The sequence below is a fragment of the Brachyistius frenatus genome, unplaced genomic scaffold (genome assembly GCF_029030835.1).
Source record: "Brachyistius frenatus isolate BFR_SWC_R1_liver_20210118 unplaced genomic scaffold, ASM2903083v1 Contig_302, whole genome shotgun sequence".
NCBI classification, from domain to species: domain Eukaryota; kingdom Metazoa; phylum Chordata; class Actinopteri; family Embiotocidae; genus Brachyistius; species Brachyistius frenatus.
The window spans coordinates 342,151-369,798 of NW_027210901.1; the positions used below are offsets into that span (position 1 = coordinate 342,151).

General features: G+C 45.5%; 1 protein-coding gene and 1 long non-coding RNA gene across 3 annotated transcripts in view; both read left to right on the plus strand.

The window, feature by feature from the left end:
• Positions 1-25,934, plus strand: part of col12a1b (collagen, type XII, alpha 1b) — an 85,148-nt gene extending 59,214 nt beyond the window's left edge. For both annotated transcript variants that reach the window (XM_069722724.1, XM_069722725.1), the window contains exons 40-74: positions 404-543; positions 1,150-1,279; positions 1,592-1,731; positions 1,855-1,984; positions 4,750-4,895; positions 8,390-8,519; positions 8,658-8,800; positions 9,807-9,936; positions 10,135-10,254; positions 10,618-10,764; positions 11,079-11,195; positions 12,530-12,682; positions 13,168-13,242; positions 14,449-14,588; positions 15,460-15,583; positions 15,662-15,805; positions 15,892-16,056; positions 16,137-16,175; positions 16,253-16,391; positions 16,485-16,627; positions 16,703-16,812; positions 17,731-17,889; positions 18,340-18,417; positions 20,074-20,160; positions 21,547-21,600; positions 21,749-21,844; positions 22,553-22,606; positions 23,856-23,909; positions 23,988-24,041; positions 24,136-24,207; positions 24,294-24,329; positions 24,705-24,771; positions 24,849-25,034; positions 25,350-25,418; positions 25,570-25,934. In XM_069722724.1, the coding sequence (XP_069578825.1) occupies positions 404-543; positions 1,150-1,279; positions 1,592-1,731; positions 1,855-1,984; positions 4,750-4,895; positions 8,390-8,519; positions 8,658-8,800; positions 9,807-9,936; positions 10,135-10,254; positions 10,618-10,764; positions 11,079-11,195; positions 12,530-12,682; positions 13,168-13,242; positions 14,449-14,588; positions 15,460-15,583; positions 15,662-15,805; positions 15,892-16,056; positions 16,137-16,175; positions 16,253-16,391; positions 16,485-16,627; positions 16,703-16,812; positions 17,731-17,889; positions 18,340-18,417; positions 20,074-20,160; positions 21,547-21,600; positions 21,749-21,844; positions 22,553-22,606; positions 23,856-23,909; positions 23,988-24,041; positions 24,136-24,207; positions 24,294-24,329; positions 24,705-24,771; positions 24,849-25,034; positions 25,350-25,418; positions 25,570-25,763 (3,965 nt within the window). In that variant the 3' untranslated portion in view covers positions 25,764-25,934. The remainder of the gene's footprint in view (positions 1-403; positions 544-1,149; positions 1,280-1,591; positions 1,732-1,854; positions 1,985-4,749; positions 4,896-8,389; positions 8,520-8,657; positions 8,801-9,806; positions 9,937-10,134; positions 10,255-10,617; positions 10,765-11,078; positions 11,196-12,529; positions 12,683-13,167; positions 13,243-14,448; positions 14,589-15,459; positions 15,584-15,661; positions 15,806-15,891; positions 16,057-16,136; positions 16,176-16,252; positions 16,392-16,484; positions 16,628-16,702; positions 16,813-17,730; positions 17,890-18,339; positions 18,418-20,073; positions 20,161-21,546; positions 21,601-21,748; positions 21,845-22,552; positions 22,607-23,855; positions 23,910-23,987; positions 24,042-24,135; positions 24,208-24,293; positions 24,330-24,704; positions 24,772-24,848; positions 25,035-25,349; positions 25,419-25,569) is intronic.
• A 187-nt stretch (positions 25,935-26,121) lies between these two features.
• LOC138635308 (uncharacterized) lies at positions 26,122-27,442 on the plus strand. Its single transcript, XR_011312114.1, has 3 exons — positions 26,122-26,165; positions 27,349-27,385; positions 27,425-27,442. It is a non-coding gene; the product is annotated as an uncharacterized lncRNA (long non-coding RNA).
• The last annotated feature ends 206 nt before the right edge of the window (positions 27,443-27,648 follow it).

The window sequence follows — 27,648 nt, forward strand, 5'->3', positions numbered from 1 at the left end:
CTTCTTCCAAAAAAAGAGACAGAAACAGAGAACTGTTCTGACCTGAAAACCTGCCAGAGAAGGGAGTCGAGCTCCGTTTGTAGTTGTGAGAGGTTGATCCTGGAGGACCGACAGCGAGGAGAACTGTTTACGTTACCAACGTAATGAATGCCAGAGAGTTCAGGCACTTTCCCCGACTCAGGCACATCTGGAGGCTCCTGATGTGGTAAACCCGCCCACCCGGTGCCCCCTGCAGGACAAAACAAACGCTCGGGAATTATTTGCAGCAGTTATACAAACCGTTCTTCTCTCAAGTCTAAAAAACACTTTAGGGAGCCTGTTGTTTCCAAGAGTCCCGGAGAGTTCAGACGGTGACGGACTGAAGGGCATCTGGTCAGGCTGTGACGTGTCCCGTCTCTTTCAGGGCCGCTGGGCGGAGTGAAGAACCTGCAGGTGACCGACCCCACCATCAACTCGCTGAGGGTCCGCTGGGAGCCGGCGGACGGCGACGTCCGGCAGTACCAGGTCATCTACGTCCCCGCGGCCGGAGGCACCGACGTCATGGTCAGTTCACAGGGACGATGATCCGGCTTCATTTCATATCGTCGAAGACAGGTTGAAAAAGAAAACTAAATGTTAGTTTAGTTCGTTTTCTGTGAAAGACACGTATGCAGTCTAATAAAGATTCATTATTACACTTCAACTACATTTAACACTTTACTGTAAATTTCAGGAGAGATTTGAAAATTTGTGGTTTCTGATTTCTGGGAAAATGTCTCTAAAATGCTGCAGGAGACGTTCACAGTGGTTTCATTATACGTGATGAAATAATGCAGCTATAAATCCCAGTTTAACAGAATATATGTAAGATAATGTCAGAGTGGAATAATAGGAGAAATAAAAGGAGAAAACTGTCAGTAAAAGGATTAATAATGATAAAATGTATTTGAACCTTTCATACAATTAATGCAACTCAAAGGGTTTTTACAGCGTTTCACATAAAAACATGTTGAAATGTTCTTTAAAAATAAGAGCAGATGAAATTAAACACAAGACAACAAAATAAAAATATAGAAAAAAAGCTAAATTCTCTGTTTGAAGGCCAAAGACAAAAAAACGTTTTAATCTGTGCAGCTGATGAGACGGATGAATCCATCTTGTCCTCCACAGACTCAGGTGTCCGGGATGACGACCAACACGCTGCTCAGAGAGCTGCGTCCCGACACCGAGTACAAAGTGACGGTGGTTCCCGTCTACAGCGACGTGGAGGGAAAACGGCAGTCGGAGAACGGAAAGACGAGTGAGTGCAGCAGCCGGGAACACGTCTGGTTCACGAGGAGCGTCGGCAGAACGTCTTCCAGTTGTTGTTCCACCTTACAGACACTGCAGAGGGTTTAACACCCCAACAGAAACCTCACCTTCAGGACTCTGATTTAAAACATTGGAACATTCAAGCATAAAAAATGAGATAATTTGGAGCAACAACAGGACCAGGAAGTTTAGATAGTGAAAGAAAAGTATTTGATTGACACCTGACAGCCGCCCAGCTGTTGCTCTGACAGGGTTCAAACCAGCAGGTCAGGAAATGAAGGATGTGGTGTTGTGTTGACAGAGGCTCTGGGCGGAGTGAAGAACCTGCAGGTGACCGATCCGACCACCAGCTCCCTGAAGGTGCGCTGGGAGGCAGCGGAGGGAAACGTCCGGCAGTACCGCCTCTTCTACGTCCCCGCGTCCGGCGGCGCCGAGGACATGGTGAGACGTCGGACCGACTGCCCGTCCGTCAGCACAGACTCGTCACTCGCTCTGGATGCGGTTCTTTAAGGATCCGGTTCTACTGGTTCGCAGTCACAGTTGTGTTTGTGTGTGTGTGAACAGGAGCAGGTGTCGGGCGGCACCACCAACACCGTCCTGAGGAACCTGCTGTCCGACACCCCCTACACCGTCACCGTGGTGCCCGTTTACCCCGAGGGAGAAGGTCTGCGTCAGTCCGACAACGGAAAGACACGTAAGTCCTTCAGACCACTCAGCAACTTTAAGGCCATTAATAACCCGAATAACCTGCAACACGTACGATATCATACCGTACGACGAGTTACCATTAGAAACGACACAATACCAAAAATAATTGACCATACCATGTGGTACGATACGATAAGCAAAGATACAATGAGATACAATGAGATACGATTTGATAGAATATGAAACAAAATGATATCGGCTCCCCTGTAACTGTGTAATATACCACAACCTCCATTTTTCAAACGCAACATTATAAATCTTTGTTCTGTGTATTTGGACCAGTTTGACTCGAGTTCATCAGGTGACTGAGAGCAGATTTAGTTCAAAATAAAAAAAATCCTGAAAGTCTGTACTTCAAACCTCAAAAAAGGGAAATCAGGTCTTCAACATGAGCAGTTTTGATGTGTCAGCACAGAGACATCCACAGAAATGTGATCTGAGGTCAAAGGTCAGCATCAGGGTGAGGCTGTCGAGCCTCCCTTTGAGCGAGACCTTTATCCATCACCTCCGGCAGAGGTCAGAGGTCGCGGTGTAAATGAGCAGCTGCCAGTGAAGCTGAGAAGAAACAGAACATTCAGAGGCCTCGGTGGAGAAAAATAAAGCTAAATATGGACGTATTAGTTGTGTCTCCTGCAACAGGTTCAGTCTGTTGTCCTGAAGTGAACCTCAGTCTGAAACTCTGTCTCAGGTGAACCTTTGTGGAAAAACCACTGTGATCTGCTGAGTTAGCCAAAACTCCTAAATCACAGAAAAACTCAAGAGGAGCAGTTCAGGATGAGTGGAAGGAACCGGAGGGAGCTTCCAGAGAGACGCCGCGGGGAACCAGACCACAGAGTGGGCGCTGGGTTCGTTTCTGCACACAGAAACTGCTCAGTCGGCAGAACAGCATCCTGGCTTTTTTACTGTAACTGGAAAACTGGAGAGACTCGGGCTCAGAAACTATTCCACAGATCGAAGCTGGATATTTCACGTCCTGTCAGGAGGCTTCGGAGGATTACGTAACGGTTGCCACGATAACTTTAAAGACTTCATATTCCTATGAAGCGCGGGGTCGTGTAAGAAGTGGCCGCTCAGGGTTTGTGTTTTTAGTTTTGCCCTCCGCGGTCAGAGGATGATGGTGAGCTGACAGATCCTGAATAATGTTTGGGCTCAGGGTAAAGACGGTGAATATTTCCTCATCTCTGGTTCCCGCCAACGTGGCTGCTGTTTTTTTTGCACTGTGTTCTTGTCTTGAGTTATTTAGGTTTTAAGCCGCTAGTTTGTGCTGGACCGGTAGCGGGCGGCTCACGAGGCCCTCCATCACCAGGTCCTCGCAGCGAGTCGCTCTATCTCTGAATGAGCCTGCGTGTGACGTTAATGATATTTTATTACCAGTAACTCCGTTCAGTTTTACTGTTTCGGCCCCGAGAGGAATTTGTCACATTTCGTCCGGACAAAAACAGCCTCTCGGTCCAGAGTGAGAAACAGTGATTTACAGATTACATCATCTCCCTGAAGGACAGAAAGATGACAAGAGTTTAATGTGGTTTTAAATACAACAACAGAGTTTTGCTCTGGAGGATTTTGGCCTTATTAAGGAGAAGGCTCCTTTTACGTCCATCTACTGCATCTAGTTGAGCTTTTATTGGGTAAAGCTCCAGATACCAGAGGGGTATGGACATCTGGTTTGGTTTAAAAGGCAAGTTAAGGGCTTTTGCATAAAGCCAAACTGTGCTACTTCTTTCTGCACACTCTCCACACAATAAAAACGACTTTCCTGCAGGAGCCTTTTGCTGCGCTCAGCATTTCAGTTCAGCCTCCAGTTTGACTCCAATTGGAGATTCACTCCAACGTAAATCAGCTCGTTTTAATTTGCAGTTTTAACAGAAGCAGAACAAAATGATTAACGTTCAGGTTTCTGAGCTGCTTCAAGACATAGAAAACCTAAATTAAAAATGCAGCACCTGCGCCCGTTGGGGAGCCAGCGAGAGGCACCTGGCAGGTCGAGGCACAACCTGGCACATGGAGGTTGTACGCGGCCGTGGAGTTCAACATGCCTGATTCATGGGCCACGTTTAGTGAGGTCTCAAACATGTAATGTTCTGTTGCCAGCAGGTGGCTCTATGATTATGACCGAATAATACCATGCAGATTTTTTCAGGGCGGGACTTTTATCAGACATGTAAAGTTTGAGGAAGTTCGGACATTGTACATCAAACTTACAGCAACTTGTAGTTTCATGACGAGACGCTCAAAATGGCCGCCACGCCACAGACACACCGTTCAAAAAGTACGTGACCTTTTATTTAGCTTTTCATCCCAAAGTTCTTAAGATGACAGACCAAATTTGGTATGGGTGAAAGTATCTGTCAGGGCTGCAGTTTAGGAGGCGCTAGTGAGCCATTTGGACACGCCCATCTGCAAAACCACTAAAATATGTAATTTTTTGCCAGGACTGACGCGTGTGCCAAGTTTCATGAGTTTTTTTAGCATGTTAAAGCCGCCAAAAAGGCAATTTATTTTTACGAAAAAGAATAATAATTCCTTCGCACCACTCCGTGCTCGGGCCCCAAATCTGAATCGAACCCTCGCTGACATCTGATCCTGCGGGAACGTAATCAGCTCTTAAGTCCTTCAGCATTATCTGTCACTTTCTACCTGTAAAGTGTGACGTACTTGGAACGAGCCCAACCGGGTTCGATGTTTGGTTCCTTAGTGAAGATCACCACCTTCCTCACTTCACTTTCTCCTGACCTCTCTTGACCTCTGCAGTCCCACGCACGCCACCCAGGAACATCCAGGTGTACAACCCCACCCCCAACAGCCTGAACGTGCGCTGGGAGCCCGCCTCAGGCCAGGTGCAGCAGTACCGGGTGGTGTACTCCCCCCTGACCGGTGCCAGACCCACCGAGTCGTCGGTGAGTAACTCTCTCCGGGCCGTTAAAAACACAAACTGTCATCAGCAGCAGAATCCGCCTGCAGCCGGGAGGAGGTGGTTTCCCTGAGATCTCCTGTCTGCTCGCAGGCCGGCACGATTACAGCCAAGAATGTGGAGACAAAAAAACTCTGCTGTGTTGTTTCACTGTTCAACAGTTACATAAAAATGTGGCGGTGAGGTCGGATCATTCAGATGTGATGTGCCTCCAGGAAATTCCTCAGATAAGAAAAAAGAGGAATTATCTCATATCAGGTTTTGTCTTGTTTGTTTTGAGATAAATTTGATATTATAACAGATAGGACTGCAAGCAATTATTATTTTTATTATCAACTAATCTGTTGGTTATTTTTACTTTTAATCAACTGTTTATGTCATCGATAAAATGTAGAAATAAGTATCTGAATTCCCAGAGTCCAGAATGAAAACAGGAAGAGATCCTCACTCACAGTTATTGATCGATTTTCTTCTGATTGACTAATCAAATTGTTTGAAAAAGGTAAATGATTCAAGTCATGAATCTGAAACTTTATTCTCTCTCTGGACCTAATATCACCTCCGTGTTATAAAGCGTGCAGTGATTAGCTCTTTATTCCCCGCTAACAGATATAATCCAACAGCAGTCAATCACACGGGTGTCATGTGGTGTTTTTGTTGAAAATGCACAAACACAAAACAAAGTTTCAGACTTGGATTTGATTTAAGGTTTACAGGTTTTATCTTGGAGCTTAATTTGGCTTTGAACCCTGAACTTGTAGATCTTGACTTCGTTCTTTACGTGGGATTTGATGGTGTTGGATTGGTCTTTGACTTGGAACGAATGGTCTTTGACTTGGAACTAATGGTCTTTGACTTGGAACTAATTGTCTTTGACTTGGAACTAATTGTCTTTGACTTGGAATTAATGGTCTTTGACTTGGAACTTGACTTAAGACTTTTAGATATTGACTTGAGACTTATTAGTCCTGACTCGAAAGGTTTGTGTCTTGACTTTGGACTTGTAGTTCTTGACTTGGCCCTTGTTTTGAGACTTTGTTGGTTATGGCTTGACTGTTGACTTTGACTGTTGGTTTTTTAACTTGTTAGTCTTGGTCATGACTTGGGGACTTAATGTGTTACTTGTCATAGAACTTTTTGGTCTTAAAATAGATCTTGACTTGAGACTTGTTTTAAAACTTTGTTGGGCCTTGCTTGGCTTTTAACTTGGAACTATTGGTTCTTGACTTGAGATTTGACTCGAGATTTGACTTAGGACTTGAAGTGGGACTTGTTGGTCTGGACTTGGGAGTTGTGTCTTGACTTTGGACTTGTTCTGGTCCCCTTTGGTCGTTCCTGTTTGTTTCTCTAACTTTTTGTGTTGATGTTTCACACTTCTTTGCTCAGCAGTAATTACAGTAGAGCTTTTAAACGTGGAAATCCTGACGTTATCGGCGAGTCTCCATCATCACTGCTGTAATATCTGGATGTCAGGCAGAGAAACGAAAGTTTTTATTTCCCCACAAACAGTCTGAACTCTGACTGTGAAGTTCGGACACAGCTGTGACTGACATCATTGGAAGCTCCCATGGTGGAAGTTTCTGGCTGCATGAAGCTGTAATCTAATGAAGCTGTGATGATGATGAAGGTCTGCTATGATGATGCTGTGACGGTGTTGTGTATGTTATTGTTCCCGGTGGTCGCCGCTTCCTTCGTCTATTTTCACTGTTGCTGTATTTTATTTTAATTAACTTTGGTTTTGATTCGGTCTGAGAGGAAGTTGGTTTGGCAAAGACACAGAGAAGTCGTGAAGATGAGTTCAGAAGTTTCATGAACTCCTGATGACTAATCTGCTGTAATTAAACTCACTCTGGCCTCATTTCACATCACAGATTTATTAAACCAAAGTTTTTTAACCCACAAAGGTGTTCATGTTCATAGTTCAAACAGGAAGAGCAGCTCTTTCAAGGGTAAAATTTTGTCATCTGTTAAAATCCAGTGATGGAACTGGAAACTGAAACTTCAGAGTAAAAAAAAACCTGTGTAGCCAAAAGTATGTGGACACCTGAACGTTACACCTGTATGGGTCATTGATCTGGTGCCGTGGCTGCAGGGAGCATCGGTGAGGTCCAGATTACAGTTCATTATCTTCACAAAAAAAAGATTGGTGTACGCTGCACTTAATGTTTGTTGGGTGGAGTGAGACACTACAGTGGGATCAGACTTCATGAATTCAGCAGGACTTTGACACGATTTAGTCGTCTTTGACAAATTTCTACTATCAGGCCTAAATATGAACATCGGGACCGTAGTGTGACATCTTTGAAGAACAGCGATGCACGACAACTCTACGAAAAGTCTCCGAGTTATTTAGTTTCTATCTGCCTGGTTTGACGTATCTCGCGACGTGTTCCTGGACGTTAATTTGAACAGGTCGTATTTATAATGTTGCAAGAATTACTGAGAGTCACCGTCGTTAAAGACGAATATATCGTGTCGTCTGATTCCGGTTCAACAGGAAACTGATGGCCAATAATAGGCTCCTCCTCCGCTACCGTTCAAAACCTCAGCGCTGAGATTTTGTAGGTGTAAGTCAAGCACTGGGTTTCCATCCCTGCTTTTAATCTTGTGTTGTGAAGCCTTAAATTAAGAATTTTCTAAAGAAACAAAGAAAAGGATCAACTTTAAAAGCCTCTGATTACATTCTCAAAGGGAAAACTCCTGCTTTCATGAGCTTTGATGACCTACTTACGAAGCTCAGCACCACATCACAGGGTTGTTAGTTTGACTCTTTCTCTGTCGGGGTAAAAGTGACCACACTCCTTTAATCAGCCAGAACAACTGGATCATTTGGCTCAGTCAGCGAGAGACCCAAACAATGAGGCAGAGCTCAGCACACAGGAAATGACTGGAAGACTAAACCTCCAGTTGAACATAATTCATAATGTTTTAAAAGGCCAGCGGCCAACGGTCGGCCTCACCGTGGTGTTTACTGGTGGGATCTAACCGCCGGGTCGGTGGGCGTTAGCGAGCTTCCAGTTGTGGGATCTGAGGCTCGACATCATCGCTGAGGAACCGGCTTCATTGTTCGCCTCCAAACCTCTTTGAGGTATTTACCCAAAACAAACATCAGATATTTTTCCCATGATGTAACCGCGGTGGGTTTTGATGGTAATCCCGTCGACGGGAGCCGCCGCTCTGCAGCCGGCCGTGTTGTTAGGAACATGTCGAGCTGCGTGTCTGAACGCAACAGATGCCGCTCTCTCCGGAGGAAACTGTTTATCCGTCAGCTCGCTGGATGAACGATCTGTTTGGCGTCGAAGCTCCTCTGTTAGTGTCTGAGGAGGACTTTGGCCGTGGAGATAGCTGGATGTTGGATGAGCACTGAGCTCATTATGTACGTTACTCCCGCCAGGTCTTTATGTAACGCACCAAGAGGCTCATTTCAACAGACAGATTCTCCTGGTTGAGAGATGACTCTTTGTTTTCTTCTCCACAAAGGTCCTGGTTTCAGGAAGCATCAACAACGCCTTCCTGGACAACCTGATCCCAGACACTCCGTACTCCATCACCGTCTTCCCTCTGTACGCTGACGGCGAGGGGTCGTCGGTGAAGGGCAACGGCAAAACACGTAAGTACGACAACCGGCTCACGAACTGACAGAAGAAACACTTCATGTACTTCTTGCGTTGACTAAATGAACTGAATGCACTTGTTCTCTATCGAGGCTAAAAAACACGTCATGACCTGCGTCTTGTTTCGGTTGCAGTGCCACGTACCGGTCCCAGGAACATGCGCGTGTTCGATGCCACCACCTCCACCCTGACCATCGGCTGGGACCACGCCGAGGGACCCGTCAGGCAGTACAAGATCGCCTACGCTCCCATGACCGGAGACCCCATCACTGAGTTCGTAAGTACATCGTCAGGCTAGTTTTGTTGTCGAGCCTTAAACCACAAGTCCCGTCTTCTAAAGTGTCTGATTTCGAGGGTCGATCAAGACTGTTCCTGTTGCGCGTGAACAGTAAGTAGCGCAGCGCTGCACACGGAGCAGCAGGAAGCAACAACCTTCAAGAGGAAGTATTCAGAGTGTCGTCTCTTGATCGACATCATCAGAGTTAAAGTTCAAATCCACACATTCAGCACCTGTTTCATGATTTCTCACCGTGAGAAAAAACCTCTGAGATTTTTGCGAAGTCATAACACAGGAAATGTGTCAGTGCCTCGACGTCAGAGGCGTAATGAGAGATTAATTCCAGGTGATGATGTGTTCCAGTCGTCGTGATGTTCCCCTGTAACTATGCGATGAGGTCACACGTCAGCTTCGCCTCATTCAGGTTATGAATCAGCGATTAGTGAGACTAATTACAGGCTCACTTAAACAAACAGTGTAATTGGGGGCGTATTAACGTTATTAATACTTCTGAATAATGAGTCGGAGACGGTCCAGCTGTCGGCTCATTACTGAAGCACCTGTTCTGTGAGTCACTGCAGCACAGGGACCGACCGAACCACCTGTTACCCTTCATACGTGCACACAGGATTATTAACATTTAACATGCGTGACTAATGTAGAAGGTTTGTGTTGCTGCTATAATCCAGTTAAAAGAAAATGTTCTGCTTCAGCACTCTGAAAAAATGAAAGATCTGTCTGTAACAACAGTTTAACTTTTCATTTTCTTTGTGACATGAATGTTAATGCATCACGGACTCAAAGCAGTTTATCCAATTTTATTCACTTTGAAACTCACATTACAGCCGGCTCAAAGGGACGTCCACACGGCACGCCTTAAATTAAAACCTTTAATTCAGTAAATGATTGAAACCAAACGTCCTTCTTACTCCAGCCTTACTTCTGGTAGTAAACTGTGTTGAGGAGTCTAAGCTGACTTCCTGTTGAACTCCTGTGACTCTGACAGACGGTGGTTCCAGGAAACAGAAACAACGCGCAGCTGCAGAACCTGCTGCCCGACACGCCGTACAACATCACGGTGGAGGCGGTGTACGCCGAAGGACCCGGAGGCTCCCTGAACGGCAACGGACGCACAGGTGAGCCGTTGTTATGGAGGAAAGAGCTGTCTTGTCAGCATTTCTGGGATCTAAATTCATATTTTTAATGCGAGAAACTCTCCTGGCGTCCAAACTTATTTTGGATTTCAGAATAAATATGATTTTGATTATGACCCGGTTGACTGAAGCTCCTCCTCTTCCTCTTCCTCCTCGTCTTCCTCTTCCTCTCCATCCCAGTCGGCATGTTGAGTCCCAGGAACCTCCGGGTGTCTGATGAGTGGTACACCCGTTTCCGAGTAGCCTGGGACGCTGCTCCGGCTCCGGTTCAAGGCTACCGGCTCATCTACTCTCCTGAAGGTGAGACGCACTTCACGGTCAGAAACGCTGATCAGATGATGATCAGTTCGTTCGATTAGCAGCAAAATAAACTGCAGTTTTTCACAGGAGATAAAATCAGGATCCTTTTTATTGTATTCTTCATCGTCTACCTGCTCAGATTCATCTTCCATCTCCTTCACACATTCACCGCCTGACACGCAGAGCGACGTTTGAAACCAAAAGATTCAGTTCAAACTGACTTAAAAAAGAATGCTAGAAATGATTCGAGTTGATGTGTAATAATTTCCTGTTTTGATTTGTGGGTTCTTCTTGAACGTGTCGATGATCTTCTTCCTCTGATCTGATGTTTTTCTGTGATGTTCCACTCTGTCGTGTTTCCAGGCTCCAACCAGCCCGTCGACTTCTTCGTGGGCGACGTCACCTCCTACACGCTCCACAACCTGCAGCCCGGAACCACCTACGACGTCAAAGTTCTGGCCCAGTACACCGGCGGGATGAGCGCCCCGCTGGACGGACAGGGAACCACACGTAGGTCCACGTCAGCTTTCAAGTTGGGTCAGGTTGAGTTCATCACTGAGATGTTTCTGACACGCAGATGGGAAATTTAAAGTGGATTGAAATCAGAAAAATTAAAGCTTGACTCGACTTCACGGTAAAAGTTGGCATTTTGTCTCAAAGTGATTTTTAACTTTTCAACCTTTTTATAAATCGTTTTTTTTATGGCACAGAGTGATTATTGAAGGTGTCCTTTTATTTTGAAGGTCCCATAAACCAGCGTAACAGAAGTCTTTTCAGAATAAAATATGAATGTTCTTTATTGATAAACTCTTCTGTTTGTGCAGTTTACCTGAACGTCACCAACATTGAGACCTTCAACGTTGGACACGACAAGTTCTGCATCAAATGGGCTCCTCACCGGGCCGCCACGTCGTACCGCATCAAACTCAACCCGGTGGACCGTAAGTACCACTGGAGATTAAGGTTCTTTAAATGTATGTTTTTATCAAGGTTTTTAAACATTTCCTGTTATCAATGAACGATGCAGAAGTGTCTTCAGCTGCAATACCAGCGAGTGCCACTAGAGGTCGGCTCCAAAAAGCCTCCGGCTCCATAGACTCCCATTCAACTTCTCTCATCAAATCCAAAGTGAATAAAATGTGTCCATCAGTTATCTCGGTGTTGTTCGCTAAAGTCACTCCTTCTTATTAGTTTTCTGGAGGTCCATCTGAAAATAATCCCTCATTCATTAGAAAAGAAGATTCAAGAAGACCTGGTTTTGGGGGCGTGTCTGTTTGATTGACAGGCCTGTGGTGCAGTCAGGTTACAGCTATCGGTGGGCGGGACGTAGTATCGTCAGGTTTCCAATCAGATCGGTCAGATCCACCGCTGGCTCCTCCCCCAGCTCGTCCAAATATGGTCACTTCCTGCTCCAAACCGCTCCGAACTATCAAAGATGGTGACGGACAGAATCTGAACTTCTCTAGACGTCCGTCTCCTTCAGACTGAAGATGCTGAAGAGCCGCTCGTCATCTCTGGCCGCTTCCTCTACAGTAAACAACGCTGTTTGTTTGTGCTGATGGAGCTCTCAGTGTAAATAGGAAACATGATTATGAATATATATCACAGAGATGTAAACAGTCTCAGAGACGCAAACTTTTCTTTTGTTTGCATAGAAACCAAAAAAAACACAAAGAGATCTACGAACTGAATGAAGTCACCAGAGACGCTTCACGTCGTCCTGAAGCTTCAATCCTTCACAGCATTGTCTGACAAAGTTTAAACACTTTTGGAAAAAAAAGGGGACCAGAAAAAAAACAAATGTGTGACATGTTATTAATGCTGAAAAGTTTTTAATATGTTTATCTAATTCAGAAAATAAACACATAAAAGAAACAAAGCTAGGTCATCGGCATGTGAAGGACTTTCACTGTCCAGATTCACGTCGTGGTCGTTTCCATCAGCAGCTTGAAGGCGTCCTTCCTTCAGTGTTTAATGAGTCAATCAAAGGATAAAACTGCAGTAGACCCGGTCGTCATGGTTACGAATGGAGCACAGAAACGGCAAAAAGCTGCAAAATAAAAGTTCTGTGTCATTTGTGAAGCTGAAATCTACCAGAGATAAATCAGCAGTTTCCAAAGATCAGCGTAACCAGAGGGTCAAAGATAGGTTTGCTTGAGAAGATGCATCACACGTCTACGTTTGTTCAGAGGACCGAGTGGAGCCTCTTCCTTATACGTCTATATATAAATGTCTACATCTCTTTAACCCGGCGGTGTCTCCTGTCGCTCTGCAGCCTCCAGTAAAGGGCAGCATGAGATCACCATCCCGGCCGGCGTGCCTCAGTACTGCTTCGACGGGCTCTCCGCCGACGCCCTCTACACCGCCACCGTGTTCGTCCAGACGCCGAACCTGGAAGGACCTGGAGTCAGCGCCAACGAGAGGACCCGTGAGTCCAAACTTCAAACTCTGGTCATTTAACACACGTTGGAGCTCCAGTTCTGACAGAACCATGTGACCCGATGACGACACCAATGTTTCTGACCAGAGGAGGATATATTTATTGATTTTATTTAACTGCGTAAACACGTAAACTCTGAGTGACATCACCCATTAAAATACAGCTGTTATCAGCGATGGGAAGGTTCCTGTTCAAATTAACTAGATACTCAGTTCAATTCATTATATTTATTTACTTTTCTAACAAATGTTTTGAATCAATGAAGCAGAATATAAACTAAATAATATTTAGTTTATATTATAAACTAGTTGTTGTCAAACTTCTCTGACAGAAAACAACATGATTTTCACATGTGCAGAAACTCAAGGATTCAAACATGACATCACCTCGTCAGAACGATGACCTCATCGCTCGGCGTGTTTATTATTAACACGTTAACTGTGTGTGTGTGTGTGTGTGTGTGTTTGTCTCAGTGGTGAAGCCGACTCCAGTTCCAACCCTCCCTCCAACTCCAACACCCCCCCCCACCATCCCTCCAGCGTGGGCAGGTAAGACTGAGATGCACCTGAAAGTTAACAAACCCAGATGTGTAGTTTCATGATGGCGCCACCTGTCTGTGGTCCTCCATGTCTTTATCTGAATGTTTATGAGGTCTGTTTCAGCTCAGGTACCTTTAGAGGAGTCATGTGATTACTTTTTTTTGAAATGTTATGTGCCGGGAACCAACAGGAAGTCAGCTGGTTTGGTTACATAATGTCAACCAGCTCAACTGAAGAAGAACTTCAGCTCAGCAAGCTCAACTGGATCGTTCCCCAACTGGATCGTTCCCGGACAAAATGGATCGCCGCAGGGCTGAATGGACCGTCCCGGGATAGAATGGACCGTCCCGGGATAGAATGGATCGTCCCATGATAGAATGGATCGCCCCATGATAGAATGGATCGTCCCACGATAGAATGGATCGCCCCACGATAGAATGGATCGTCCCACGATAGAATGGATCGTCCCACGATAGAATGGATCGCCCCACGATAGAATGGATCGTCCCACGATAGAATGGATCGCCCCATGATAGAATGGATCGCCCCATGATAGAATGGATCATCCCATGATAGAATGGATCGCCCCAGACTGAGTAAACAGAGTCGTTTCCTTCGGCCTCGGCTCCGGCCTGAACCTCTATGCGTTGTTTTGGCCGGGTTGCCAGTTGGAACAGCAACTTGGACCCCAGCAGTGAATGAACAGCCTCCACATGTGCTGCAGCGCCGCAGGGTGGACCAAGTGGAATCGGTCAGGTGTGAACGCAGCGCCGCAGGGTGGACCGAGTGGAACCGGTCAGGTGTGAACGCAGCGCCGCAGGGTGGACCGAGTGGAACCGGTCAGGTGTGAACGCAGCGCTGCAAGCAGCTTGTTTGTTGTTGTGTAAAACGTGTAAATGTGAGGAAACGATGGAGCCGATCAGAGAGCTGCATCACATCAGGCAAACATTACTCTGAGCTCTCCATCAGTGAGGAACCCATTAAACCCTTCTGCTGACCAAATGTTCCTCTCTTGTTGTGCCAGTAGTTTTTTTTGTCGAACGGAGGAACCCATTATTTACTATCCGTGGCCCCATCACGTCATCCTTCTCCATCGTTTTGTTTTGTTGACTCTTTTATGAGCTCCGACTCACACACTATAATTAGCGAGCTGTTTTCTCTCCGCCGCCCCGCGGTCGGCCCGCCGGCCTCTAAAGCTCCTCGTACGTTTTTCAGTTTGCAAAGGTGCCAAAGCAGATGTGGTGTTCCTCATCGACGGCTCCTGGAGCATCGGCGAGGAGAGCTTCACCAAAGTCGTGCACTTCGTCTCCGGCATGATCGGCGCCTTCGACGTGGTCGGGCCGTCGGGGATGCAGGTGAGTGGCGCTTCATCACGCCGGTTTGTTTCTACGGATGTGTGCCGTGCAGGAAGGAAGCCGAGAGATCGACGGAGCTTCTTCCTCGTACGAAATTCAATCAGCTGTAATCAGGAACAGACAAAAAAAACAGGAAGAAGAACAGCAGGTAGGAGACCAGAGGAACAAACACCAAGTCAAAGCTTTCTGCTGAATGTTTCCTTCCTGCAGACGCAGATGATTATTATTAAAATCTGTCCAGAGAGAAGCAGCTCCGTAGTTAAAGGTAGATCTGATTGACATGTGTGAGATGATATGAATCAACATCTGGGAATTGATTGCAGATGTTCTGGAAAACATCAGACGTGACAGAAACAATATTTCCTTGCGGGGTTCATGACTCATCCTGCAGATATTTGAAATGGTTCATATTTATTTGAAGTTCACGGTTGGATGGATTTCAAACATCCTCGTCAGATCACAATATTTAATACAAAGAGAAGTAAAACTAAATGGAAGTTACATTTTTATAATTCACTTAAAACCTTGAAAAAAATGTTTTGAAATGCTTTTAAATTGTAAACCTTAAATTTATAACATCATATTGGATATTACTTGATTCTTTTTTAATAATTTTTCAATCAGTGCATCTGTTCCAATATTTAACTGAAAATAAACCAAAGACAAGATATCAAATGTTGAATTTGATTGTTTTATGTTTATTTTGAATTTGCTTGCAGCAACCGAAACGGCATCATGTTTCTATCTGCTTTCTTCTTCGGAGAGTTTTAAGCTGCGTTTGCGGATGCAGCGATGAGCTGTGTTCACAGACGTGTTCCTGAGCCCGTGCGCTGATTTCTTTCCAACCTCAGTCTTGTGTTCGTCCTCTCAGGTTTCCTTCGTGCAGTACAGCGACGACGCCAAGACGGAGTTCAAGCTGAACGCCTACCAGGACAAAGGCGTCGCCATGGCGTCGCTGTACCACATCCCCTACCGAGGAGGAAACACCAAGACGGGTACGATCACTCCGTGACGGAGACGGCCAGCTCGTCGATCGGCTGCCGATCTGACGGTTTTTCCTTTGCGTCGAGCAGGAGTGGCTCTGAAGCACACGTACGAGAAGGGCTTCTCGGTGGAGAACGGGATGAGGAGGAACGTGCCCAAGGTGGTCGTCGCCATCACGGACGGACGCTCGCAGGACGAGGTGAAGAAGAACGCCGCCAAGCTGCAGCACGCGGGTAAGCAGGAGTCGGAGACGATCCGCCGGCAAGTCGTCCCCCCGCCGTCGCTCGTCCTCTGACCGCCCGCGTCCGTCCGTCCGTAGGTTACAGCGTCTTCGCCATCGGCGTGGCCGACGTGGACTTCATGGAGCTGCAGGAGATCGGCAGCAAACCCAGCGAGAGACACGTGTTCGTGGTGGACGACTTCGACGCCTTCGACACCATCAAAGAAAACCTGATCACGTTCATCTGTGAAACGGCGAGTTCATGTGAGTCAGCGGCCGCCGACGAGCCGGCAGACCGTTTCAGACGAAGACTTGACGGTGACGTGTTTGTTTGTTTCTTCCAGCGTGTCCTCTGATCTTCCTGAACGGATTCACTTCACCTGGTAAATATGAAGCATCGAATGAACCCGGCTGCTCCAGTTTCCTCCGTCCAACACTAAACTCCCGGTTTGTTCTTCAGGCTTCAGGATGCTCGAAGCGTTCAACCTGACGGAGAAGACCTACAGCTACGTCAAAGGCGTCTCCATGGAGACCGGCTCCTTCAACAGCTTCACGGCGTATCGACTCCACAAGAACGCCTTCTTGACGCAGCCCACCACGTGAGTCTCCCGCCGGGCGGCAGCTCAGTGGGCGGAGCTTCAGACCTGACCTGAAGCTGATCTCCGTCTGTGTTTGTTTTGCTCGGCGAACAGAGAGCTACACCCCGACGGCCTCCCTCACGCCTACACCATCATCCTGATGTTCCGCCTGCTGCCCGACTCGCCCGCCGAGGCCTTTGACATCTGGCAGGTGTCCAGCAAAGACCACAAACCGGAGACCGGCGTCACCATCGACCGTGAGTGACCGCTGGCGTTCTCGTAGCGGCGAGCGATGAGCTCTACGAGAGACTGACGTTCCTTCTGTCTCGCAGCCTCCGCTCAGACGGTGTCCTTCTACAACAAGGACGAGCGCGGCGAGATCCAGAGGGTGACGTTCGACAGCAGCGAGGTGAAGAAGATCTTCCACGGCAGCTTCCACAAGGTGAGTTCAGCGACGTCATCGACGGAGATGTGTTGTACGTTAGAGGACGGTCGGACGTGTCCAACTATCGATGGACGCCGACTGGCTGAGCGACGGCAGATAAACGTTCAAACTTGTCCCGCTGACCTCCAGGTCAGATGAAATCTTCCATCTGTGACAGCCTGCAGCTCGAAACCTTCCGTGGTATGAGAGGTCAAAGGTCAGCCTGTAAAACACAGGCTGCAGTCAGGTCCACTGTTCTGGAGGATTTATTGAAAGGTGGAAGCTGCTGTTGATTTATGTTTTTCTTGTCAAAAACCTACAAAAAGGCCGACTTCCCTGTTTTTTCGACATAAATCTGAAAACACAAATATTTGTTTTTATTTTTAAAAGGCTCTGTAATCTCCTTTAACACCTGAATACTGTTATCTTTAGCAGAAATAAGTCAAACTGGAGGAAACAGTATATTTGATATTGTTCATCTGAAACAAATTGCAGATCTCTACTTTTTGACTAAATTACTTCCTGAAATATTCAGTGTGAAATTTGAAATTCTCTTTGCTGAAAAAAACCTCCAGCCTGAAACATGAATGAAGTTCTATATTCAGCCTGCTCTTATTTTGGCGGGTCTCGTGCCAGTAGCGGCTCACGTGATCCAGAACAGAGAATTGTTCATCGGGAACGTCGGAGGATTTTCCAGCCCGACGAGAGTGAAACTGGACTCTGGATGTTGGCCGGTTCGGTGTCATCGGGTCCGTGTTGTTATTGGCTGTTAGAGTCCGAACGACTGACCGACCGACCGACCGACCGACCGACTGACCGACTGCAGCCTCCTCATCCTCCAACAACCTGCCGGCCGCTGCGAATAAAAGCAGAAACTTGGTCGTGGAACAAAGAGTTTCTCCGGTAAAATCTCTTCCTCTCCGTCTTTCCCTGAAGCTCCACATCCTGGTTTCATCCACCGGCGTCAAACTCAACATCGACTGCCAGGAGGTGGCGGAGAAGGAGATCAAAGCTGCAGGAAACACGTCCAGCGACGGCTACCAGGTTCTGGGGAAGATGTCGAAGGCCATCGGTTCCAGAGGAGCGTCGGCAACAGTACGTCTGCAGGAGGAACCGTTCAACGTTCAACGTTCACGTTCAACGTTTCACGTTCACGTTCAACGTTCAACGTTCAACTGGGTTTTAATGGGTTTAAATGGATTTAAATGGGTTTTAATGGGTTTTAATTCAAGTTGACTAGACAAGGATTTTGTTTGCAGTAAATTAAACACAACAGCAGGCACATGTAAAATGTTTCCTAAAAGTTAAGTTTTTAGTTTTTAAGTTTCCTTTTTATCCAAATTATTACAAACTTCCTGGAGTGTTTTATTAATTTTGAGATTAATTTCTGATTTAGTAGCTTCATATTTCACAGCATTTATCGTCATACAGTTAAAAAAATAAAAAAATAAAAAATAACTAAAAACAGGACAGCAAGGAGCTACTGCTGCCTTTACATGTGTTTGTTTTTCTCTTCTTCCTCATCTTCCTCCTCCTCCTCCTCAGTTCCAGATCCAGATGTTCGACATCGTCTGCAGCCTGGCGTGGACCAGCAGGGACAGATGTTGTGACCTCCCATCAATGGTAAGAAACCTCGACCTCCAGGAAACACCAAGCCTTTCAGCTTTAACGTGTTTAACATGTCTTTAACGTGTTTAGCGTGTCCATGCTCCTCCGACTCTGAGGAGTCTTCATCACCTCGTCTTCATCCAGATAGAAACGTCTGATGAAGGAAGATTTCCCTCCGAAATCCTTTTGAATTCAACCATAAACAACCAAACAGTGAACGAGGACTTCCTGTTTGGACGCATGTTGTGTTTCCATCTTTAAGAACAACGTGGACACACCGACGTCTTGTTGCTCCATCTTCGGGCTCCACCAGCAGCTCCTCGTTCACCAGCTGCTCTCCGACTGTCGATGAATACGAGTTTCACAGCCAAAAGCAGAAAAAGTCGTGGCGTTAAAAAACAAAACATTCGCTGGAAGACACTAAAACGAGACGAAGGGAAGTTTGAACTTTCTCCGTGGATGAAACCGTTTGATGGTAAATGTGGAAGTTATCGATCAGAGCAGCCTTAACAGAGTCGGATATAAAGCAGCGTGTTCACGATGTTTTTCTCGACGTCCGCCGAGGGAAGAACGCCGGTTCTGAGACGGTTAAATATTTGCTCGGGCTGTTGGACTCGGGTCTTTCTCACTGTGAAGGCTTCTCGCTTCGGGTCCGGATCTCCAGAGACGCCGGAACAAATGAAGCTTTGTGCGAGCGCAGCACGTCTGCAGCTGCACGTCCAAAACGTTTCTAAGAAAGCGTTCGGCTCCGGCGGATTATTCTCTCGAAGGCTGCGGAGCGGCGACAGCTGCTGACGGGTATTAAAGGATCCAATCCTCCCAGACAGACGGACGAGTTCAGGTCCGGACTGAGCTTCATTCTTCAGGACTCTGCTGGATTATCTTAAAACCAGACCGTCTGCAACACGAGCAGAGAACTCCGAGAAAAGCTGCCGTCGTCTCCAACGAGAAAAAACAGAACCAGAAACTACTTGGTTCGATGGTGTCCAACCAGGAAGTAGATCAAATTATTAGTGTTAATACGTCTGCTGATAAAGAAAACAAAGAAACAACCTTTTTTTTCTTGTTTAACAATCATTTTTAAGATCTTTGGAGGCTGAGAAATGCTTTTTTTTAAATTTTTCTTTAACCAACAAATTAAAACCAAAAGATTCATTTTTTATTGTGACTGAAAGGAAACAGACATTCGCTGCCTGGAAGGTTTGTTTTGATAATTCTGGGTGAAGCTCTCCATCTGACCAGATTAAATTCAGACCAGTTGCAGGGCTCGACCTGCTCCGTCCTCCGCCCAGAACACCTTCAGGTTCCTCAGCTGCTTTCCTTTGTGTGATTTCCTCGTGGTGCTGAACTCTGAGGCAGAAAATGGACCTCCTGCTGGGAACCGCTCTGGTTTACTGGCAGGTTGCTTCTGGTTTTTCTTAGTGGGCGGAGCCTCTCCAGGGCGCTCTGAGTCGGATGTGCTCTTCGTCCTGTTCCAGAGTTTCACCTCCGGAAACGCTGAGTCGACTCCGGAGGGACCGGCAGCGTCGGGGAACGTTTTATCAGGAAGCACTTCAGCTCAGCTTCTACTGGAGAAAATGGTTCATGATGTTCAATCAGCTGAACGTGGACGAGACTTTTCTGTCATCTTCTCATCGTCTCATCGTTACGTCTCTTTTCTTTGTCCACCAGAGAGATGAGCTGAAGTGTCCATCTCTTCCCAACGCCTGCACCTGCACCTCGGAGGCCAGCGGGCAGCCGGGAACTCAGGGACCAGTGGTGAGACCTTCAGCCTGTCTGCCTGTCTGTCTGTCTGCCTGCCTGCCTGTCTGTCTGTCTGCCTGTCTGTCTGCCTGTCTGTCTGTCTGTCTGCCTGTCTGTCTGTCTGTCTGTCTGTCTGCCTGCCTGCCTGTCCAAAAACATATTAAAGACTCTAAATTATTTACAGTTAAAAAGGTTTTCCAGTGTTTAAAAGTTTATATTTTCTCATTGTCATGTTCACCGCTGTGCTGCATCACTTCTTCTTTTAACAACACTCTGTAAACGTTCGAGAACTGAAGAGACCAGTTTATGGAGTTTTGAAAGTGAAATGTGGTCCCATTATTGCCTGATCAGAAAAAACATGGACAAAAACATGTTGCTAATAAGAACAGTTTAGACCAACAGCAGCGTTACAGTCCCATCAGTCGGAGGAGGAGGAGGAGGATGAGGAGGAGGAGGAGTTTCATTCGTCAGCTGTCAGACCGGCACCACAGTTTACCTTCTGCCCTCTCTTAAAAGATTTTACGAGGAGTTGCGAAGAGATTTTCTGCGGCGAACGTCCTTCAAAAATCAGGCAGCAGAAACCGCAGAGGAAAAATGTTTTATTAAAAACCATAAAAAGAAGCAGTGGAGAGAAAAACGAGCTCTAAGTGAGGAAGTAAATGTGCTCTCAGAGGAACATGTGACGGGATCGAAGGTTTCTCTGCAGCTTCACTTTTACGTTATTGAACAGATTCTGCTGATCATTTTTATTGATCTGAAACGTGGTGGATTTTAACACTTCCTGTTCAGCTCCCATTGTGGAAATCCATAAATCACTGTTAGATGTCTGAATCCGGCTTGTTTATAGATTAATTAGTAAAAAACATTCTTCCTCAAAGTATCTGCAAAGCCGCTAAATATTTTCATGTCTTGCGTCACTAAAACGTGAACAACATTTCATCAAAACTCATTAAATATGGAAAAAGTAAACGATTTGGATATTCAACCAAAACCAGAACTGTGTGACGGAGGGACGAGACTTCAAGATATCGCTCAGAATTTTCTAACTGCTATTCGATTAATGACGGTTGACAAACAGCTTTCAGGTGAATTACCGCCACCTTCTGACGGGAGTAACGTATTACAACCAGATGGAGGAAATAAGGAAGAAAGTAATGACTACTCAAATATTCATAAATCTGTAGTGTGACGAGTTAAATGTCCAGAGACACGTCGGAGCGTTGGCTGCGAGCATCACACACCTGAGTATCGGACCCATTGCATTGTGGGTAACGTAGGAAGACGACATTTCTGATCCTTTTTCTGAAATGCTGAATAACACGGTGAATGTTTAAAGAGCTGAAACGAGGTTTTCAGGATGTTTCAGTTTGGATGTTTTCCAACCTTCTCGTCTCTCGTCAGGGCGCTCCCGGCAGCAAAGGCCCCCGAGGTGAAAGAGGAGAGGCCGGTTCTGCTGTAAGTACCGTCAGAAAATCCTCTTCTGTCATTTTAACATCTGCAGCTTCAAGTTTAAACAACATCCTCCTCTCTGTGTTTAATTCTTCTATCGGACCTCCTCTCTGTGTTTAATTCTTCTATCGGACCTCCTCTCTGTGTTCATCAGGGGCCGATCGGTCCGCGGGGAGACCTCGGACCACCGGGGCCCATGGGTCTGCCGGGCCCTCAGGGACCCAGCGGGCTGTCGATTCCAGGAGAGGCTGTACGTCTGTGAACACACCTGACACACACACACACACACACACACACACACACACACACACACACACACACACACACACACACACACACACACACACACACACACACACACACACAGAGAGGGTGATGGGGGTGATTTACAGGCGGAGGAGGATCTGCAGCAGAGACTCACCTTCTTCCACATCTGCGGTACCGAGGACGAGAAATAAATCTGTGGAAGTCGGAACCGTTCCCTCGACACACGACAGACGCTCACCTGACTTTCTACTTTTGACATTTTCATATTTATGCTGGAGAAGCGTCCAGCAGGATGTTCCGTTGGGACCGATGACGCGTGTCGCTGACCAACTTCCTGTCGCCTACGAGTCAACGCTCAGGGACAAAAAACCCTCCGATGAGTAGACGCCCAGGAATAACTTTATTATTTAAAACTTTTTATCACCTGCGAGTTTTTTTCGTCTGGATTTCCATTTTTTTTTTTTGTTGCTCGTCATTATTATTGATCAGAAGGAACTTTGACTGCAACATTAATCACTTTCAGTTTTTATGATGACGCCTGATTCAAGTTCTAGTTTTAATCAGATCTTCCTCTGATTCCTGATCAGCTTCAGAGGATTAAAGTCCTCGTTTCTTCCTCCCAACATGAACTTCCTCCACCTGTCACTCACTCAGCTGCTTGTTTATTCATGTTGTTGTTTTTTTCCTTCAGGGCCGTCCAGGACCAAAGGGAGACCCCGGAGACTCCGGTCTGCCGGGACAGAAGGTGAGTGCAGCTCTGAAAGGTTTCTGAAACAGGAAACGGTGGATAAACTCTGGCTCTGACAGCTGCAGAGGACTCAGAGAGTTTCTGAAGATCAAATCTAAATTAAATTCCAGCGCAGAACGAGCCAAGAGCCAGTCGGGCTGATTAACGGCGCTGGTTTAAATCTACGAGGAGCTGCAGGAAGAACGAGACACCTGAACTCCACCTGAACGTCAGGACTCGTTCTGAGACTCTGAGCAGGAGGACGTTTCTGCAGCTTCCTTAAGAAAAGAACCAGTGAAGACAGACCGAGCAGAGGTCAAAGGTCAGATCAGGTTCAGATTAGACGGCGGTTGAACTCGGTGCTTAGAGATTCAGAGAAACGAAGGTTGTTTTCAGTCTGACTGGAAGGAAACTACAGACTGGATATAAAACTACAGACTGGATATAAAACTACAGACTGGATATAAAAGAGTTCGTAGCTTCAGGTCTGTAAAATGGTTCTGATCCAGAAGTGTCTTCAGCTGCAATACCAGCGAGTGCCACTAGAGGTCGGCTCCAAAAAGCCTCCGGCTCCATAGACTCCCATTCAACTTCTCTCATCAAATCCAAAGTGAATAAAATGTGTCCATCAGTTATCTCGGTGTTGTTAGCTAAAGTCACTCCTTCTTCTTAGTTTTCTGGAGGTCCATCTGAAAATAATCCCTCATTCATTAGAAAAGAAGATTCAAGAAGACCTGGTTTTGGGGGCGTGTCTGTTTGATTGACAGGCCTGTGGTGCAGTCAGGTTACAGCTATCGGTGGGCGGGACGTAGTATCGTCAGGTTTCCAATCAGATCTAGCAAAGATGATGATGGACTAAAGCCTCTAGTGGCTGTTTGAGAAACTGCTTTCTGTGAGCAGTGAACGTCACCTGTCAGAGTTTCCTTCCTCGTCTTCGGAGTGTTTCTGTTGGGATTCGAACCCACGACGCTGCAGCCTTCCTGCAGAGCGTCACATTTCCTTTGTCCGGCCGATCGATCCGCTCGTTGCTCCTCCAGTGAAGCTCCGCCTCCACGTGGCCGGAGCTGACGGCGCTGCAGGTGACCTCGTCGGAGCAAATGCTTTTAACGGCTTGCAGCCCGGCGCCGTGACGACCGATAAAACGGATCTGGGACGTGTTATGTTGCTCGTAAATCTGACGCATCAAAGAGCAGAAAACGTTTCTGAGCGAACGGAGACGGCGGTCGGAACCCTCTGATCCGACACGTTTTCTTTCTGGTGTTTGCAGGGTTCCCCGGGACCTCCTGGTGCCGCCGGTCCCATCGGACCCGCTGGAGTGAGGGTGAGAGACGAAGGCTGATTTTAACCTTTAAACACAAAGAGTCTCTTCTGGTTCTCAGTTCTCATCTTCTACCTGCAGGGTCCTCCAGGGAAGGAAGGACAGACGGGACCTCGAGGCCCGGCCGGACAGATGGTGGGACTCCTACGATCTAGAACCATCTCAGGACCACTTTCGGTCGATCTTCTGGTCCGGTCGAGCCGCTCTCTGACTTCTCGTTTGCTTTCAGGGACCTCCGGGATCTCCGGGAGTATCGGGAGGCAGCGGGAAACCAGGAAACCAGGGAGAGTCGGGTCCTTCTGTGAGTGTCCTTGCTGCCATGGCGACCATCAGTGTCCACGTGGAGTTGGAACGGTTTAATTAACCGATTTGCTTTTCTGCTTTCAGGGTGCCATCGGACCCAAAGGAGACAAAGGAGAGAGAGTGAGTCAGAGATTCTGAACTTTTATTTTCTTATCGGGTCGGTCGGGACGACGAGAACAAAGACGCTGACTCGGATGTTCAGACAGATTTTATTGTCGCTGCTTCATCAACCGATCTGTGAATATTAAACACACCTGTGCCTCTTCATGCAAGTACTCATGGGAAATGCAGTTCCTGATTGTCTAGATACGTAAACAACAAGGCAGCTTTATTCTCAGATTTAAACCTTTAAAGAAATGATTGACAGTAAAGAAGTTTTCTGTTTTATGAACCTTCCTGTGTTTTCTCTTCACTTCCTGTGTTTTCTCTTCACTTCCTGTTTCTCTCTCTTCACTTCCTGTTTCTCTCTCTTCACTTCCTGTGTTCCATCTTCAGGGCGACTTCGCTCCTCAGAACATGATGCGCTCCATCGCCAGACAAGTGTGCGTGCAGTTAGTCAACGGTACGTTTTCATCTCCACGTCCGTCTGTCCGTCACTTCCTGTTGAACTTTGTTGTAACGCTCCTTTTTTTCCTCCAGAACAAATGACTCGGGTCAACTCGCTACTGAACCAGATCCCCAGCGATAACTACCGCAACAACAACCCGGGACCGGCGGGACCTGCCGGACCTCCCGGCAGGCAGGGACCCCGCGGAGAGCCCGGTGCCGCAGGAAGGAACGGTTTCCCCGGAAGTCCTGGTTTACCGGGCCAGCAGGGAGAGAGAGGTACAGAAACACACCTGAGAGGAGCACTGTGACCTCTGAACTCTGAACTGCAGCAAGTTCATTTAAAACACAGAACCGTCACCAGAACCACACGAGAACTGGACCCAGTTAAAGACCGACATCTGTAGACTATAACTCCTCAGATTTTACTGACATCATTTTAACGGTTTCATTTACAGCTGGAACTTTTGAACATTATTATTATTGTTTTTATTATTTGTATTATTATTATGATTAACGAGTGATTCACATGTTCATTTCGAAACACTATTCATGTTTTAATTAATAACTTCTAACTCAATGTTTTTTTTTCAGGTTCTGCGGGAGAGAAAGGTGAACGAGGACTTTCAGGAGTTGGACAGAAAGGACCGAGAGGCCCCGCAGGTACGTTCACTTTAAAAGAAGTGGGTCAAAGTTCACCTGATCAATAACGGAACGAAAGAAGGAAATCTATAAAAAAATGTGACAGAAGGATGATTTTTGGAGAGCCGAAGGTGAATTTGTTGTGTGTAACTCCTGGTTCTTTTCCCACCAGGTCCTCCAGGAGAGAGCCGGACCGGATCTCAAGGCCCTTCAGGCTCAGCTGGACCTCGCGGTCCACCCGGACGTGCGGGCTACGCCGGAGTCCGCGGACCTCCCGGACCTCCTGGATACTGCGACTCCTCCCAGTGTGTCGGTATTCCTTACAACGGGCAGGGATACGGAGGTACGTACAGCAACGTCCTGTAGCTGCTAAACGTCTCCTGTCACAATCTGAGATCCATCGGATCTGTAGACGAGCGCTCCGACGTCTCAGGAGGTCCACGTCTTCCTGTCAAAGGACGACTATCGGACTGGAATGTTGTTAGCTTAGCTTAGCACAAAGACAGGGAGTAGAGGGAAACTGCTAGCTGAACACCTTCCAAAAACTTTGATGTAGTTAACAGGATCATTAACCGATCAGGTGGTCACTGCTGTGAAGACCGGCACGAAAAAAAAAGTCACACTATAGCGTGTCGTTTAAAATATGATAAAAAAGTCAGACTATAGCATGTTGTCTATAATATGATAAAAAAGTCAGACTATAGCATGTCGTTTAAAATATGATAAAAAAGTCACACTATAGCATGTTGTCTATAATATGATAAAAAAGTCATACTATAGCATGTCGTCTAAAATATGATAAAAAAGTCATACTATAGCATGTCGTCTAAAATATGATAAAAAAAAGTCATACTATAGCATGTCGTTTAAAATATGATAAAAAAGTCATACTATAGCATGTCGTCTAAAATATGATAAAAAAGTCATACTATAACATGTCGTCTAAAATATGATAAAAAAGTCATACTATAGCATGTCGTCTAAAATATGATAAAAAAGTCATACTATAGCATGTCGTCTAAAATATGATAAAAAAGTCACACTATAGCATGTCGTCTAAAATATGATAAAAAAGTCATACTATAGCATGTCGTCTAAAATATGATAAAAAAGTCACACTATAGCATGTCGTCTAAAATATGATAAAAAAGTCATACTATAACATGTCGTTTAAAATATGATAAAAAAGTCACACTATAGCATGTCGTCTAAAATATGATAAAAAAGTCATACTATAGCATGTCGTCTAAAATATGATAAAAAAGTCATACTATAGCATGTCGTCTAAAATATGATAAAAAAGTCACACTATAGCATGTCGTCTAAAATATGATAAAAAAGTCACACTATAACATGTCATCTAAAATATGATAAAAAAGTCACACTATAGCATGTCGTCTAAAATATGATAAAAAAGTCATACTATAACATGTCGTCTATAATATGATAAAAAAAATTCACACTATAGCATGTTGTCTATAATATGATAAAGAATTCATACTATAGCATGTCGTTTAAAATATGATAAAAAAGTCATACTATAGCATGTTGTTTAAAATATGATAAAAAAGTCATACTATAGCATGTCGTCTAAAATATGATAAAAAAGTCATACTATAGCATGTCGTCTAAAATATGATAAAAAAGTCATACTATAACATGTCGTCTATAATATGATAAAAAAGTCATACTATAGCATGTTGTTTAAAATATGATAAAAAAGTCATACTATAGCATGTCGTCTAAAATATGATAAAAAAGTCATACTATAGCGTGTCGTTTAAAATATGATAAAAAAGTCACACTATAACATGTCGTCTATAATATGATAAAGAATTCATACTATAGCATGTTGTTTAAAATATGATAAAAAAGTCATACTATAGCATGTCGTCTATAATATGATAAAAAAGTCATACTATAGCATGTCGTCTAAAATATGATAAAAAAGTCACACTATAACATGTCGTCTAAAATATGATAAAAAAGTCACACTATAGCATGTCGTCTAAAATATGATAAAAAAGTCATACTATAACATGTCGTCTAAAATATGATAAAAAAGTCACACTATAGCATGTCGTCTAAAATATGATAAAAAAGTCACACTATAGCATGTCGTCTAAAATATGATAAAAAAGTCATACTATAACATGTCGTCTAAAATATGATAAAAAGTCATACTATAGCATGTCGTTTAAAATATGATAAAAAAGTCATACTATAGCATGTCGTCTATAATATGATAAAA